The sequence below is a fragment of the Vigna radiata genome, unplaced genomic scaffold (assembly GCF_000741045.1).
Source record: "Vigna radiata var. radiata cultivar VC1973A unplaced genomic scaffold, Vradiata_ver6 scaffold_363, whole genome shotgun sequence".
Taxonomy (NCBI): domain Eukaryota; kingdom Viridiplantae; phylum Streptophyta; class Magnoliopsida; order Fabales; family Fabaceae; genus Vigna; species Vigna radiata.
The window spans coordinates 35360-52914 of NW_014542354.1; the positions used below are offsets into that span (position 1 = coordinate 35360).

The 17555-nt window shown below is 34.5% G+C and overlaps 3 protein-coding genes across 4 annotated transcripts; 1 reads left to right on the forward strand and 2 right to left on the reverse strand.

The window, feature by feature from the left end:
• Nucleotides 1-630: 630 nt before the first annotated feature.
• Nucleotides 631-5365, reverse strand: LOC106779583 (biotin carboxyl carrier protein of acetyl-CoA carboxylase, chloroplastic). Its single transcript, XM_014667721.2, has 7 exons — nucleotides 5069-5365; nucleotides 4827-4871; nucleotides 4219-4367; nucleotides 3773-4091; nucleotides 3618-3689; nucleotides 1060-1125; nucleotides 631-964 (listed from the first exon to the last, which is right to left on the reverse strand). Exons 1-7 carry the CDS (start codon nucleotides 5174-5176, stop codon nucleotides 941-943), a joined length of 783 nt encoding a protein of 260 aa, XP_014523207.1. The 5' UTR covers nucleotides 5177-5365; the 3' UTR covers nucleotides 631-940.
• Nucleotides 5366-8702: 3337 nt separating this feature from the next.
• Nucleotides 8703-9615, forward strand: LOC106779574 (protein TIC 20-II, chloroplastic). Its single transcript, XM_014667701.2, has one exon. The coding sequence runs from the start codon at nucleotides 8799-8801 to the stop codon at nucleotides 9387-9389; it is 591 nt and encodes a 196-aa protein (XP_014523187.1). The 5' UTR covers nucleotides 8703-8798; the 3' UTR covers nucleotides 9390-9615.
• A 1131-nt stretch (nucleotides 9616-10746) lies between these two features.
• LOC106779580 (putative RNA-binding protein Luc7-like 2) lies at nucleotides 10747-16774 on the reverse strand. 2 transcript variants are annotated; one of them, XM_014667715.2, is made up of 14 exons: nucleotides 16462-16774; nucleotides 16304-16356; nucleotides 15920-16088; nucleotides 15780-15843; nucleotides 14940-15019; nucleotides 14636-14789; nucleotides 13637-13698; nucleotides 13403-13465; nucleotides 13155-13213; nucleotides 12747-12828; nucleotides 11838-11884; nucleotides 11515-11760; nucleotides 11097-11159; nucleotides 10747-10974 (listed from the first exon to the last, which is right to left on the reverse strand). In XM_014667715.2, exons 1-13 carry the CDS (start codon nucleotides 16606-16608, stop codon nucleotides 11141-11143), a joined length of 1245 nt encoding a protein of 414 aa, XP_014523201.1. In that variant the 5' UTR covers nucleotides 16609-16774; the 3' UTR covers nucleotides 10747-10974; nucleotides 11097-11140. The 2 variants fall into 2 exon arrangements, with proteins under 2 accessions (XP_014523201.1, XP_022632348.1); XM_022776627.1 differs by having other exon boundaries at nucleotides 10761-11159; nucleotides 16462-16773.
• Between the last annotated feature and the right edge of the window lie 781 nt (nucleotides 16775-17555).

The following is a 17555-nucleotide window of genomic DNA, read 5'->3' on the forward strand; positions in this document are numbered from 1 at the left end:
CAGACAGAGAAAAGGACATAAAAAGAAGACAGAAAAAACAGAAAACAGCAGAAGGAAAGCAGGAACATCATCCTAAACATTCTGATTCCAAAACAACATTAGAATTTAGCATTTTTCAATATCTCGCATACGTGATTAACACTACTGTTCCCAAACATCATTCCAAAATTGTGATGAAGGTTAGGTTCAGTACTAAAAGGGCTACTTTACATCTCAGCAGCCTTGGACCATTTTCTTATTAATGGGAATAACGTGTCTTTTTACCATTTGAGCTGCATAAAGTTTTGAAAGAAATCATACCCCAAATAAAATACTCATCAGTAAAAAAAAAGCCAAAAAAAGAAGGGTAAACATTCTCTACATAATTGTATTTTATCTTTAAATAAATTTTTCATAAATATTTCTAAAAGAATAAGATAAAATAAATTGAGCTTTTATCATAAGTTGAAAGCTATCGTTTAATATATATCAATTTTCAGAAAAGTTATATAAAAGAACTTCTGTAAAAGTTAAATACATAGGTATTGAAATCTATATAGTTTACAGAAAAAATTTAGTTCATTTTACATTCTTATCTGCCTGTCTTAGAAGTAATCATGGAGACATTTATTCAAACAAAAAATACCACCATGGATGAAACGTTCCCCACCCTTCCATAAATAAAAAGAAAAGGAAGACAACTTGAGATGAATATCATACACATTAACTTACCTTAAAAGTTGAAACAAAAAAAAAAAAAAACAAAAAACACCAGAACATAGTGCAAGCATGTAGAAGAAAAATAAGGAATAAGTCCATTGTAAACTAGAATAATTCTTCTCAAGTGAGTATTCCAATTTAGAACAAAATCTTCCTACACTTCCTCTACCTTTAGGGGCATTGATGAGCCTCTCACTTCAACTACTCAAACTGAAGATGTTCATCTACAATACTCTGAGCTCTATGGTTCAATCACAAATAGGGGCTGCAAGGAAACAAAAGAAATCAAACCTAAATAACACTGAGCACGTAAATTTTAATGGATGAGTTATTAATCGGGAGGTTCTAGAATATACTCACAGTGTCAACGCTTACAGGCTTCGCATCTTCTGCAATGATTTCAGCTATGGTTCCTGACTGATCAGCCTGTATAGAACACAACTTTTAAGTAAAAGATAGAAGAGAAAAACTACAGGACCATCAAGAGAACAGAAAATTATACAAACCGTACATTTCTCATTGACTTTTGATATGTATCACAATTACAAACCAATAGACAAATCATCAAATTGAATCCTATAGTGACAATTATGTTTAATGAAAAGTTTGAACAACTGCAAGGAACTTCAAATATACTATGATTCTTACTTAGCTAATAAAATATTGAACAACTTATTTGCAGAGAGACGTCAACAACGATAGGACCCTTGGTCCTAATGGTACAGCAACAGTGTTTGGTTTTTGATGATGGGCCAAGTGGCCCAACTATTAGTCTCTATACTATGGGGAAGGTTCCTGTGGGATGTGGAGGAGCTGAGTTGCAGATTGTTAGCACGTATATCGAGGGCAGAGCAAGGTTACTACAATCAAGGGAAGGAGGTCCATCTCGGTTATTAGCCCTTTTGACTAGGCAGATAAAGCATTACTATGAGGAGTTTGTATTCTTGGAGAGGGAGCGATTATTGTATATGCTCACTGAGCTTGTTTTCAAGTCCTAATTTATAGGATCCTAGAATTGGTTCCACCTGCTAGATCCAAGGGAAGATTGATACAAAATTTCAAATTATGAATATACTCAAGTGATCAAGAAAAGTATGGAGGATGATAGAAATTGGTTCAAATTAAGCTCATAAAGAATGTACAATTATTGATGAATAGAAAGAATGCACAAATTCCCTGAATTTTTGCGAGGTTTAAGACTCTCACTGGTTGACTAACTCCTCCTCTCAACCCATCTTAATATTCAAAGTAAATATGCCTATTTATTCCTTCCAACTATCTCAGCTTAACTGACTATGAACATCTTGCTTGTCCTCAAGGTTGTTTGGTCCCTGACCGTGAAATAAAGTCTGTTCTGTGTCCTAGTTGGCGGAAACAAGATATCCAAGATCTGATTCCAGTTGATAGAATAGAACTAGTTCAGAATCTGAAAGAAATTGTTTTATTGATGAACCCTAAATCCCAATTGTTGTACTACCAATGTGTAACAGCAGCCTTGGCTAGGGTAGAAGATACAAATGAATAATTTCCCTTGATATCCGAGTTCTCAACCTCCCCTCTGTATTTGTACACAATATGCCTTATTTTTTTTCTACTATCTCAGCCTGCCCAACTAAGCTAATTAACTCCTAACTAAATACAGTACCTGTCAGAGATTAGATAACCACAGCATTAGCTCATTTGAATGCTATTTGGGAGAGACATCAATGTTTTACAATGACACTGAAACGATCAGAGACAAGGATTGGGACAAATAAGCCAGAAAATGGACAGCAATCAAAGGTCATCATTACAGGGATTGAAGGGGAAAACACAACCACTGAGGTCAACAATGAGAAGGACATCACAGATGTGGAAAGTGGTGTTGCATAGAGTTTGACCAAAATATAGAAATCGTAATCAATTAGCTGTGGAAACGAAGGTATTATGGCCAAAACTGTTTATCAAAGTAAGAACAAACAGGGGCCACTAAAACAACAATAACAGGAATTATGTTGTCAGTGAGGCCACAAGCCGACAAGTGGAGGTACTCTGCTTCCGTCTTTACCAATTGGGAAGATAATGGCACCCTGACATCCAAAGAAAAAGGAAGATCCTTGTCTGTCATATAGTGAAGTCTGAAATCACTGAAGCAGAAGTGGAAGGTAAACCGATACATATAGACTAAAAGCTAGGTTATCAAAGAGAGATTCAAAATGTGGGCTACAAGACCCACATTACAAATTGTGAATTGAATCTTATTACAAATCATAATAATCCATAATTAAAAGAAAAAAAATTATTCACATAATAAAATCTTCTATCCGAATATCTCCCACCAGGTTGACTGCCCCAGATAGTCCACCCATACATTTTTCTGCCACTTATAATACAGTTCATTCTATAACTTCCCCAGTAAAATTACAGAAAAAGATTTGAAAAATTATATTCATTGACAGGTTTGAAACGAGATAGGGGAAAGGGAAATCCACAATCATGAGCAAATCACCATTCTACAACAAAATTTGAACACTTTTTTCAATTTTTATTGGCTCAATTTACTTCATAAAGAGGTGAAAATGAATTGCATATGTGCTGATAATCTTTATTTTTACATTCCGTTTTTTCATCCATTACTAATCATTAATTGAGAATCGATGCAGATTCATTTTGCAAAAAGGGGATCACATATGTTTGTGGATTGCACTAATTAATGTTTTATAGTCTGCGAATAACTGCTAATATAATCCTTACAAAAAGAAAAGGAAAATCCAAATAAAACTATCCCCACTCTGTGGTACAAGTTCTAAACTCTAGAGATCCAAATTAAACATTTTGACAAAGCAAACAGAAGTCATAGGTGCATGACAAATAAGTGATGCAAAATTCACTAATTTAATTAACAGTTGCAAAAGAAAGTGTACAACATTAGAACTTACCTCTATTTCATTCATTAATTTCATTGCCTCGATGATGCATATAACTTGCCCCTTCTTGACTTTGTCTCCAACCTAAAGAAGGAACACCTTGCATCAGGGTGCAAAAAAGCATGATATGAAAATATTAAATTATACAATAGATAGAATAGAATTACCTTCACAAAGGGAGGTTCAGCAGGTGCAGGACTTCGGTAGAATGTCCCTGCCATGGGTGATTTAAGAGGTGGAAGCGATGATTTGGTTGACTTAGGAGCAGGAGAAGAAGTTGGTGTAGCAGTTGGACGAGCTAGATTAGTTGTTGGAGTAGATGTCGGTGCGGCAGGTGGCGGTGTTGCTGCTGGTGGAAGGGACGAGTACACCACCGCAGGTTGAGGAGCAGGTTGTAGTTCAGGCATAGCCTCCTTTTTCCTGATTGTTAGTTCAATGTCATACTGCTTCATCTTCAACTCCACAATGTCCCTTGAATCAACAAGCCTGCAGCAGAAAATTGGACAATAAGGTTTCCGCAGCTGATTACATTGCACCACTTCAAACATGCAGTGAAAAATTTATATAACAGCTATTACTAATAGAAGGAAGCAAGACTGAATTATCTGCTTACTTGACAAGACTTGCAACTTGAGTAATAAACTGAGAAACCGATTCTTGAGTTGCCAAGACTGAAGGTGATTCAGTCGAAGGTTTTGCAGGTGGTTCCTCATTTGATTTGGCTTTGATAGGAGTAGCATTGGAGGAACTGTCAAGTGCAACCTTGATGAAGCCAAAAAGATGAGACCAACATTTATGTGACATGAGTAGATTTTAGAAAAATTTACACGTATTTGGAAGAATTTCTCAGAAGTTAAAATAAACCAAGTATCTCTCATATACTTAAATCAATTTATGCATCTGAACTTTTGAAGAAATTAAATTAGAAAACTTCTATAAAAATTAAGTGCACAAGTTGCTTTTATCATTTTACCTCTTCATTCTCTATTCTATAAACATCATCAAGAAGCTTATTCAAACAGTAGTAAATGACAATCCAATCCTACAATTTTCTAATCGATCATTATCAATACACAATTTTCCATTCCATCTCAGTTACCCTCTTCAACAAATTAACAATTTTCCATCTAAGCTGCCCTCATCACAAAAATCATATTTTGAGATCAAACACAGATAGACAGATACAGTACATAAGAATTCAGTAGAAGAAATATTAATTACCTCATTTAATTGCGCCTTAAACCTTGTGAAGGACACCGAATGAGGCTGCAGACAAAATCAGACAGATAAATGAGTAGTCCCGTAACTGAAACAACAAAACAAAATATAAGACGTGCTCGTTTGCACTTTTTGCAACAAGGAAGACACACGCTTAGTGTCTGTCTGGAACATTGCAAGAAAAAGGCAGAGTATTTTCAATTGTTGAGACCTAAATTAAGTGAGGGGGAGATACAGATAGCAACCTTGGTGGGAGGAAAACGAAGGTTGTTAGGTTTAGGAGAGAGGCGAAAAGAGTGTGTGAGAGGGAAATTGGTGGCGGCTTTGGTCGCAGGTGGCAACGAGGATGCCATGGCTAGTTGGTTGTCTGAAAAGACTGAAAATGAAACAGCGCTAGAGAGGTGAGAGAGATGAAAGGAAGAGAAGCAAAGAGTGATGGGTGGAACAGTGACACACGGCGCACACCCACTGGCCCTTCTTTAACCTCTCTCACTGTCACTCTCACTCTCTCTCCCTCTTACGTGCCCTATATCCACAACCAGAAACAAACAACACACTGCCTTAAATATGATAATGGCGCTTTTAATAATATATTCATTTTACTCTCTCTTTTTTTACTTCTCAAACTTCTTTTGTTATTTTAATTACTGTAATATGTATTTATTTAATTTTATAATATTAAATGTTTCTATTTTTAATTTTATATTTAATTAACCCGAAATTAAATAGATGGTAATCATGAGTCTAATAAATAACAAATTTTTCAATAGTTAATATATGTTTTGAATTATGTGATAGCACTTGAATTATGTTGTTAATTTGTTTAACTGTAAAGATAATTGACTTTTTTATTTAATGGTTTATGTATTGTTTTGATTAAGTTGATGTGATTATTGAAGATGATAACATATATGGTTTTGGTTGTAATGTGCTTTATAATTTTATCTTGTGTGTAAGTATGAACTATGATTGAGTGTTGAGATTGAGAGATATTATGAGTTTTTCTAGATATGAAATTGACTTTTGTATGATTGTGATTCTATATACACTGAACTATGATTGAGTGTTGAGATTGAGAGATTTGAGTTTTTCTAGATATGGAATTGACTTTTGTGTGATTGTGATTCTACATACACACTTTGTGGTTAAGGATGAGAAAAACATTGTTGTTATGGATTGTACAACTACTTGGCCAAATAGTGAACCTTGATACATCATGATACATTTGTGAACCCCCTTTTAGCCCTGAAAATTTCTTTTTTTTATCACCTAGAGCCTATTAGACCACACCTTATAAGAGAACAACTAGTATGCTTTGAATTAGGGTGTGGTTGGAGTCAAGTTTGGGGGAAGAAAAAGATTACCAATAAAAAAAATTAAAAGGGTGCATGAATTGAAAGAAAAGGTTGAATGGTGAAAGATTATGGTGTGAAATTAATGACATATTGAGATTTGATGACTGAATTGAGAATGGAAGCATGTATTGGTGTTCTCTTCTTAAGAGTTGAATTTGAATTCAGGAAAAACCATGATTTTTTTTTGCCAAGCCAAGCTTTAACTTGACAAGACCTTTTAACTTAACCAATGGTGTGTGAAGTGTGTGATTTAGATGAGGTGCAAAAGCTGATGAAGTTATATGACAAATCTATTGTCATGTGAGGATAAACACTTAATTGGTGAGCGATGTTAAATTTTGATATGGTTGTTCATATTGTATGCGCAGGTGAACTTTTAGGTGATGAGTGCACCATATCATACTTGTTGGAAATCTTTGGGAATGCATGTGACTTTTTCTGATGTGCAAGTTTAAAGAAGTTGATAAGTATGAAAAATACATGTTTTCAAACTTATTAATTAGCTCAAATTTGTATTTTTCATGAAATAATATGTTTCCTCACAAAAAAAAAAAGTTGTAATAGAAAGTAAAAAAGTTGTGTAATAAATTGTACAAAAATTTATACATCAAGTGAAGTGTTTTCAGATGTTTCTCGCTAAACCAACATTAAATCACTCAACTAAAAAGAGTTTTATTCACTTAGTGCACCAGCACAACTCACTAAGCGAATTAGTTAAAGTGGGAAATAGACAGAAAGTTGGTAACTTCTGACGGAGAGCAAGGAATCAAAAGATATTGCAGACTTCATGAGACTACTTCAAGGTATCAAGACACCATTGTTGCAAGAGATTGCTTCAAATGCATATGTTCTAGATGACTATGAGTAGTTAAATCTTTCTTTCGTTGGAATTGGATGTAATGAACTCGATAAACAATTTTTTGGACAATATTCAATACGCTAACCACAAAATATACAGATTCCAAAATCAATACTGTAATTAAGCAACCGTTTTTTCCGAATATCTGTTTCTAGTTTCCAATCAACAATGGGTAGATCTATAGGACAGACATGAACACATACTTCACAAGTAATGCATTTATCAAATTCAGAATGTATTCGACCGCGAAAACGTTCTAATGAGATTATTTTTTCATAAGGATATTGAATAGTTACGGGTAACCTATTTGCGTGAGATAAGGTAAGCACGAGACCTTGACCAATATACCTAGCAGCTTGAATTATTTGTTCACTATAATTTATAAATTCAGTTACCATAAGGAACATATCGTGAATAGCTCTGAATATTTTTTTTCTTTCTCTTGTTTAAAACAAGTTCACTATAATTTTCCTGTTCAATATATTGTTATTCGTCTCTTTCTTGAATTTACTATCATTGTATGCAAAAATAATGTTATTTGAATGTCTCTACTTACTGGAAAGTAACTTTAAACATGGACATAGATGGGGCACTTAAGTGATTTAGGATCTAGGAATAAATGCAATAACTTGGTCATTCTTAGTGTCAGACTTAATACAAATTGTATGTTAATTTGACTAAGGATTAACACTTTGATATATGAATTTAGAACTAGTTGCTAAGAGATTAAGACTATTATGTTTTGATGTGAATGTTTGAATGAAATAATGATATATTGTACAAAGTTTTATCTTCATATTCATATGATACATGAAACTCAATTCCAACAAAACTTGCTTTAAATTTTCAATTTCAAATTTTAATATCTTTTTAATTACATTATGTTATTTGACATGAATCAAATTTTTATCATCACTAAATTAATTTTGATAAATAATTTTCATATTAGATAACATAACTCAATTCTTTTGAAAAAAAAAACAATACTCCGAACTTATTCTTTATTACTTAAAATGATTTAATATACTTGTCAAAAGGTTATTATGTGCAAACTCATTTATTTTGTTTTTGGGTCACAACTGATTATAGATTGAAAAGGAGTTGTTTATGTATGTTGAAGTTGATTTCTGTCATTTGAATCATGTGATATTTAAAGGAGAAGGCAACTGTTCTGAAGACTCGGCTTGATCAGCAAAAGAAAGTTGTTGATGACCTTGTGTCTAAAACACAGGTTAGTTGGCATATCTTATGATAAGTTTGGCACTGGTGACCTTTCCGTACCTTAGTTAACTCACCTTGTATTTTTTATTTTTTTTATTGAGTTATTTTCAATTTGAATTGAATGATAAAGACGAAAATGCAGTGAGCTGTTAGATAGCTTAAATGGAAGACTAAGAAAATGAGAATAGAACTGGGAAGTGGAATGGATAATGAGAGAGAATTGAAATATGTAGTAGTAATCATGAAACATGGTAAGAGTGGAAGATAAATTATTCTTACGGTAAAAGTAAACCTCTTTTATATGATTAGGCTCTATATTGCTATATAGGATATTTAAATTTTTTTTTCTCTTATGTGAAAGGCTCCAATTAGTAATTATGGAGTTACAGAAGGTAATAGTAGAAAATTGATGTTATTTTGCAGAGTGGGCCAGAGAAGCCCAATGACGCAAATTGAAGTCAATTGAGAGATAAAAAAAAAATAAAAATCAGAAAAGGGAAGAGTAGAAGAGAGAGCGGTGGCGGCGTTTTTGTCTGAACAATGGCCACTCTTCCGCTCCTCCGCCCAAGTTGCTTCCTTCCCACTCCCACCCTCAAACCCTCACTCCCCAGACACACACCCTTTCTCCCTCTCAAACTAAAAAACGGCGCCGTCGGAGCGCGCTTGTCGAACTCCTCTTCTCCTCCGCCGACGGAGCGCCTCATCTCCATCGCCGCCTACACTCTCCCGTTCTTTAACTCCCTCCAGTACGGTCGTTACCTCCTGGCGCAGTACCCTCAGCTCGCCGTCCTCTTCGATCCCATCGTCCCCTTCCTCGCCTTCTACAGATCCATCCCCTACGCTTCCTTCGTCGCCTTCTTCGCCCTCTACCTCGGCGTCGTGCGAAACCCTACCTTCCCCCGCTACGTCAGGTTCAACGCCATGCAAGCCGTCACCCTCGACGTTCTCCTCGTTATTCCTCACCTCATCGCGCGAATCTTCTCCCCTGGTCGCGGCCCTCTCATGATTTGGTCCAGCAACGCAATTTTCGTCTTCAGCATTCTCTGCTTCCTCTACGGCGTCGCTTCGTGTGTCTTGGGACGCACGCCGTATTTGCCCTTTGTCGCCGACGCTGCTTCCAGGCAAATCTGATTTTACTTGGGCTTCTGCATTTGCTTTTCTTTCTGCTTTCTTCCTTGTATTCAATCCCCTATCGAATCTTTCTGCATTTTTGTATCATATTTATGCAAACAATTGATTCAATCAAGGGACAAGTTAGGTAACCTCTGTTTGCTCTTTCGCTAATGAATTGCTCTAAAGCTAATGCCGCTACTTCTGATTTTGCTAAACACTATACTGATTCACTGTTTATTCATCATCCCATGTTCAACAGCAATTTGGTGCGTAAGGTTTGAACCGGATCTGTTGGTCTGTTCAGGTTTTGATTTTGGTGAATCCATTTTCTGATTCTGGATAAGGAATTAACCTAACGTGCCAATTTTTACTATCAAAATTAACCAATGAATTGGGAAAGAAGAAAAACAAAATATCTTTTTTTTTTCTAATTTATGGATAATTTATTTTTTCTCTTCTAAATTTTAAGAGACATGTTCCTAATGAAACTTTTCATTCTGAGATGAACTCAATCCGATGTAGTTTAAAACAAAATTATGCACCATCGTCTTCCAGAAAAATTATGGAAAAATACTAGTTACACTTTCTTTCGATAATTCAAAACAAATATAGATTATTAAGTACGTCCGATTTGAAGTTTCATTTTCAGGCTACATAGATTGTTTTTTCTAATCCTTTTAAATTGGTTTATTCCTTTATAATTTTAAGGTAATTCAATGTGCTTCTTTCCATCACATCGACATTATAAGTTCAAATTGTCATTTCTTTTATGCTTCAAAAAACTACTCAATTATTATTTTATCTTTTAAGTATAAACCTGTTTTCGACAGTTTTAGGCCGTCTGACATTACATCTTTTCTTCCTTTTCTCATTTCCCCCTTCTATTGAAACCCTAGGAAACCACTGTCCCACCCCGCCGATCTTCGCACAGAAATTCGATAAATTTTTTAGGCGTTGTCAATATGAAATAATTGAATGAAAGAACGTAACGAGTGAGATTTGCAAACAGAGAGGTCTTTGAGTTCAAATTTTTAACACAAGCAAAACGCTAGAAATGCTCTGTATGCTTTAGAGAACATGATCATGACAAGGTGCTAGATACCTTCTCTATTATGCTCTAAGGAATGCTCAAAGGAGAGGAATTTGATCACAAGGTTTATCGAATCGCTATGAACGTAACATAACGAAAAAAATAATAATAATAACTTCTAGTTGTTTTGAACAGCAAAAAATTAACAATTTGAACCATCAAAAGATACCAACACGAACTTTTGTTTTAGTATTTAATGCTACTGCGACAATTTCTAAACAAAATAACTATAAACCGAAAATAAGATATACGATAAAGGATTACAAATACAAATAGAATTCAGTATGGAAAAGAAGCGCTCAAAAAATGCGAGAATAAAATTAACTGCTTACCGCCTCAGAAACAAGAAAACGAGAATTGTTTGGTTAAATCAAATTCCCAACTTAAAACACTAGTACGTGAGCTTTTGTGTAACACGAGGACTGTAAATAGCAATTCGAATCAAACTAGGACTTTTAAGCACAATAGCAAGAACTGCTCCAAAGTAAGGCAGATTACAAATTGAATTAATATCTGCAAAGCAACACAAGACCATATTAGGCTACACCTAAGCTCAAGCTACATCCATCATCGGAGAAACAGTTCAACACAAGAAATTGCAAAATTATTTGTCCAACATGAGGTTCAACACCCACCTAAACTAAACATTTTCTCATATCCATAAGATTCATACCAATTGCTAATATCGATCATGACGCCTGAAAAGAAAATAGAAGGGTTAGGTACAAATAGCAATTAAAATAAGATTATGCTTTTAAATTCATCAGTTATATGCACATGCCATAGATGTGTCAAAAATTAAACTCCTATGCTTTTAAATTCGTCAGTTACACTTCTCTCTCTACCAAACTAATAAAGTAATGGAAGAAAAAGAAAAATAAACTAGCAGAGGAAGTTAGCGACTGTCTTTCAACAGAAAACTACTAAGCCTACTTGACTCTTAGATCAAGGGCCCACTTGTGTCATTCATATGGGATCCAAAGCAGTTGCTTCGTACAGTTAAACAGACAGAATGTTATGTAAAATAAAACAATTAGTCAAGGCAGCCTGTACCTATGTCGATCATAATCTCTAGATCGTTCTCGAGATCTAGAGCGTGACCTCCTACGACTTCTTGATTCATAGGAGCGAGTGCGGTCGGAGTCTCTGTCACGGTCTCGCTCATGTCCACGATCTCTATCATAATGCCTGTCACGGTCTCTACTCCTACGATCATGGTCTCGCCCTCGTTCACGACTATCACCACGTTCACGGTCCCTGCTTGACTCCCTGTCTCGATCCCTACTCCGTTCTTTTGACCTATGCCAAATAAATGCATGAGTTTTAACTAAATATAAAATTTATTTAAATCCCGACCATTAAGGAATGAAATTTACCTCCTGTCCTCGTGCCGATCAGTCTTTCGGCTTTTGTTCCTTTCTTCCTGAGCCAGAAATTAACATAGTCTTAGATCATTCCTCTACCCAATTAAAATCAAAGTTCATCCATTATTGAATATTCAAAATCGACAGATACAATAGACGTTCCCAAAAACACAAACCCCCCATCGAACAAAGTTATCCTCACCCTTTCAATTCGTCCTTTCTCCTAGGAATGGTCAAACACTTTGAAATAATCATAGATAGCATTTCGACTTAACAATTGCAGAAAAGAAGAATCTCTTCAGTATTGATCAACATTGACAAAGTGACAAACTTTAAAAAATATAATAAAATTAAACGTCAAGATTGTAAATGCACATGATACACGGCCAATTCGTAAGAGATGCCATGTATCAACCACGGTTTGATAGATTTAATGGAAGTATAAATATCTCTACAAGAAAGACAGCAGGTTATGTACAATGACTGAACAAGCATTAAAATTATAAATATACAATTTGCTTATCAGTTCACAAGTTCGGACGACTTCCAGACCAAATAGAGACTTTAATAATGCAGATTGAAGACTAACAAGATGCAGAAAGGAAAAAGAAAACCTTTCACATTAGAGAAACTATGAAAATCTCTGTAGACACCAACTAAACAAACAAGATGGTTTTAGACCATTGACTTAATTAAATACATTGAGCAGTTACCACATTATTCTCATACCCTTTTTCTTCAAACAACTCCAAAAGACATAAAATTACTACGGCTTTAGGAATACCGTTGCAACTTGCAACCAAACAGGAAAATCCTAACATTTTTCTCCATATAAAAAAAATACATTTCAGCTAACTGGAAAATAAAACATTTCAAGAACCCTAAGCACAATCAGAAATGCATTAAAGATGTTTGTCTTACTTGAAGTTCTGCTAACTTCTCACGAATCTGCATATACCCTAAATGAAGTTTCCCTCCAAAATGATCAGCTAATCGGCGATCGCTGTAAATAATAATACAAATCAAACTGTTCAAGCAAAATACACCAAAGCATCAAGAGGATAATATATTGATGTATGGCATTATTTCCCCAAAAACTTCTAGGTAAGAATATCATGATCTACAAGCAAAAAACAGAAAAGACGCACATTCTTTAGCTGCAAAAGTTATCCTCGTAAAACTGGCACAAGAGCCTGCTGGTGACAAGGAGGTATTACTAGCGGGTCAAAAGCTGAAGCACTTGAAACCCCAAATTCTAACACCATAAATCCCTTGCAAAAATTAAGGAAAAAGAGAAAAGATGATGGGAGGGACAAAATAAGTTGTTACCTGTCATAAACACTCAAAAAAGCTCCACAAATGTCGCACACACGTAGCTTTTGATCGGTCTGAATGGTTATGACGAGTGAAAAGAGGCATAAGAATCAATGTACTTATGTATGTACATATATTATCACAAAAAATAAGCCATAAATTCTCAGTAAAAGAAGTTGATAAGAAAAAATAACTAGGCATGCCAAATTGCAGATGTAATTATTTAATCATAAAATCCGTCAGATCATAGAAAATTTACTCACAATCCGGACATCTGCTGCTGTATACTTTGATGAATCCAACACTGGCTCCTGCCTGGCAGGAAGCTGAGACAGAAAACACTAAGATAATTAGAGCCACTACATGAACAAAAGCAAAAAATTAATGAGGAAGAAAACAAAAACTGTTCCAAATTTTGAAATAGTGTGCAAACAATACAGTACAAGTATTTCTGTTACTTTATAGAAATCAACAATAAAATAAAACATATGAATGACCTTCTTAAGTGCTTCAGCCTCTTCCAATGCTTTTTGAGCCTCATCAACCATTCCTTGTTCACCTGTTCATTCAAAAAATAAATAAAAAGGAAGGAGACTGTCTAAAAAAGACTTGTTCGTATATTGAGAGTTAGTAAGCAGAAGGCAAAGAACATATCTTGAGGATGAAATTTGTTTTTTAAAGCTAAAACACACAACCAAGATAAAAAAAAAAATAATGATATCACGAATCATGATTACCAGGCAGAAGTCAATTACTTAATCATATTGATATTAAAACACAAGCAAACCAAATCTTCTTAGTGGCTAATGTCACAATACATTAGTTTGGAAACGGATATGCATGTGATGTGTGTGTGTAAACAGACCATATCAATGGTAAAGCTCTCATGCGACATGCAATTCTACACCTAAATATTCTTGGTCCATTCTTTTATAGCAATATAAGGACATTAATTGTTTATATTTCTGATACAGGAGAAAGGGGAACTAATTATCATATTTAATGATATCATTTTAACCTTCATATCATATGCATTATTTCAAGGGGAGTCGGAATTGCATGTGAACTTTTCATAAATTGATCTAATTTAAGGCTTGTTAAAATGTCTCATAAGAAAGACCTTAGAAAATTTTATGGTTAGCTTTTACTACCGAATTTAGCCATCAGTCCTTCGGAGAGGGTACTTGTGCTGTTACTCCAGAAGTCTATTAAGATTGTTTGTTCATAATAACCATCTAGTGCACTAAGGATACATCAGCTTTTGGAAAACATGCATATAGAAAGTTTTTCAGAGATATTTAAATAGCAAAGGACTTTATACATAATTTCAACAGTCTCCTTTGGTTGGTTTTATTTTTGTGCTCCACTATTCAAACAGCATATAATCAAAATTTAGAAGAGACAGGTTTATCTGTCTTTCAACCTGTTTAAAAAATTAAGCAAATAAAACAATAGCAACAACAAATGAGCTTGTATAAAGAGTTTCACTGACTTACCAAGATCCTCAGCCTTCTTCAGCTTTTCATTTATCATCTCTTGTGTTCGAGGATCGGGAGCAACTACAGGTAGGGGTGCCAAAGGTGGTGGATTTGGTAGAGGTGTAGGTAAAGATGCCCTGTCTTTGTTAAAGGCATCTAAAAGAAGCATGGACTGTTCGGAAATTGAGAGGAAGACAGAGCATTTATTAGTAACTCCTCATAAAATTTAAATCAGAAAATTGTCTTCATCATCTAACAACACGAGTTACTATAACTAAGTAACAACACAAATGGATATTCATGTTCAAGGGATATCACTGACCTGCTTGTCTGCTCTCTTGGTTCTAAGTTCCTCTACAACCTCTAAAGCTCGAATCTTGAGATCTGTCTTGCCTTCAAGATCTGTGAATTCAAAGTGTCTTAGAGAAAGTCAAAAATCTCAACAACCAAGCTTTTCCCAATCAGTAAGCTCAGCTAAATGGATCAAATCACAATGTTTTGTAATACTAAAGCAGACAAAAAATAAGAAAGACCAGATTTTCCCAATTTAAGAGATGCTTCAAACAGAAAAAAATTGCATCGCCTGTGACTCTCTTGACATAAAAATAACATTTTGAACCATTTATAAAACAAACATGTTCAAATACTTCAAAAATTGAACTTCTTTCAACTGTATTTACTTGTACTATTGTTAAATGGCATGTTGAATAAATGTTTGAATGATAAACAATAAGGAAATTTCACCAATGAAGCTTTGGAACTATGTAACACATCAATTTTGAGTTAAGAATAAAATCATGTAAAAAAATATTAGTTTAAATCTAATCAATGATCAACTGATTAAAAGTCTTTTATACATCAGATATCTAGGTACCCAATTACCTATTATAATTTCTAAAACATCTCAAACAATTACGAAATTCCACAAGTGCATACACGCAACTCGCAAGCAAGGAGAAAAATTCAGACCTAATGACGTGAATATTCAACCTAAGAAGCCATAACTCCAGGACAAAAAGTATCTCTCGGGTATTAGAGATAACAGATCCAATTAACAAATAACCCCGACTGGCAATCCATACTTCTCTACAATTAAAGACCCAGAAACGCCCATTTATTTATAAGCAAACATGTCCAACCAGTAACAACAACAGTACAGTACCGTATTGATCAGCTTCTTTCAACTTCTCCTTAATTTGCTTAGACAACTCAAGCACCTCAGGGGTCTGCAAACACAAAAACAGATTAGTATTATTTATCAGAACTCGCCGCAGGGAACATAACACAACAATCAACACTTACTTGAGTAACTTCGGAGACCGAAATCGCAATAGCAGCCTTTGCATCCTCGTCCTCAAGCCGCTTGAGAGCCCTGCCAATTTTCCTATCACACTCACCAATAAGCTTATCTATGACATCCTCCAATTCCCTGTCATAATTATCAGTCCCTTTCGCCTTCGCCTCCTCGTATCTAAGAACAGTTAAGCAACAACAGTAACACAAACACAAGAAAGCCACTGCATCTAAATGACGCCGGCACCGCAAACTATTAGCTATTTCTCCTAGTTTAATTTTAAAATCAATGCAACGAAATGGCGCAGTTTAAATCGACAAGACCTAAAAGCTAAACCAAATTGTTTTGTGCTTCGATTGCAACACCCTAGCCCTAGAGATCGAGAAGGATACTCTTTCCGGAGCTGAAGAGAGTGCACCTTAGGGCAAGGTCCCATATCCATTTTCTGAAACGGAGACAGCGAAAGAAAGAATGAAAAGAAAGAAAGAAAAAAACGAAGCCCTAAGCCCTAGGATGCGAAAACGAATGGCGAAACAGAGAAAGAAGTTACCGTTAACTGGAAGAGTTCGTGAGGACAGAGACCGACAAGGTAGAGACGACAGACGTCGCGATCGTAGTACTTGCGATTGACTTCACGGACATCGCCGTTACGGTTGGCTCCCATCAACACATCGAGCTGCTTCCGTATAGCATCCATGGCTGCTTGCTGGCACGAACTTCAGTGCTGCTATGTTATTAGCCTTTCTTCTTCTTCTCCACTCTCGTGCTGTGTTTTTATCTTAGGTTGGGGTTGTTGAGAATTTGGGATCTGAAAAGAAAATTTACTCTCCAACACTATAATATGATGTTTTCCCGTATTAGGGTTAAGACGAGGTGGCCCCCTTTTATTTTCATGTATGTATCTATAATTTATAACTGTTAATCATTCTAATAGATTTATTTTACATCAATGGAAACACATAAACTATATTTGTCTTTTTAAAAAAAAAAATATTTTTTGTTATGAGTAATTATTTAAATTTAAAAAATTCATTATTAAAAAAATAAAATTAGAAATTGATCTTTTTATCATAAACAATTATTTAAATTTTAAAATGTAATTATTAAAAAAAGTAAAACTGAAAAAACAAATATATGGACACCAAATAAATCTCTTTTATTTGTAGTAAGTATAGATATTTTCTTATTTCTTTACCTATTTTAGTTTTATAATTTATAAATAATCACTCATGTATTTTTACTAAATAATCATAAAAAATAAATAGATGTTAGTTGAATTATCATAGAACTTTGAATATACTACAAATGTGATGAGTGAATTTTATATCATTTTTTCTTTTATTTGGGTAAGAATTATAATATCTGTAAACGTTTGAAAATTGAAATATGATGATAAAAATAAGTTTAGTTCTCATTTATTACTGCTTTAATCATATTAAGTTTTTCTTTGGATATTTTGCATTTTTAGGCTTGGTCATCGTTTTTTAGTCTTTGTAAAAACATTCTTAAATGTTTAAGTGCCATAATAATTTGTTAAGTATAAAGCTATTGCAATTTTTTTTTTCTCAAATGAACATTTGTGAAACAGAATAAAAAAGGAACAACAAAATTTAATAGACAAAGAACAATGGAATATGAAAAAAA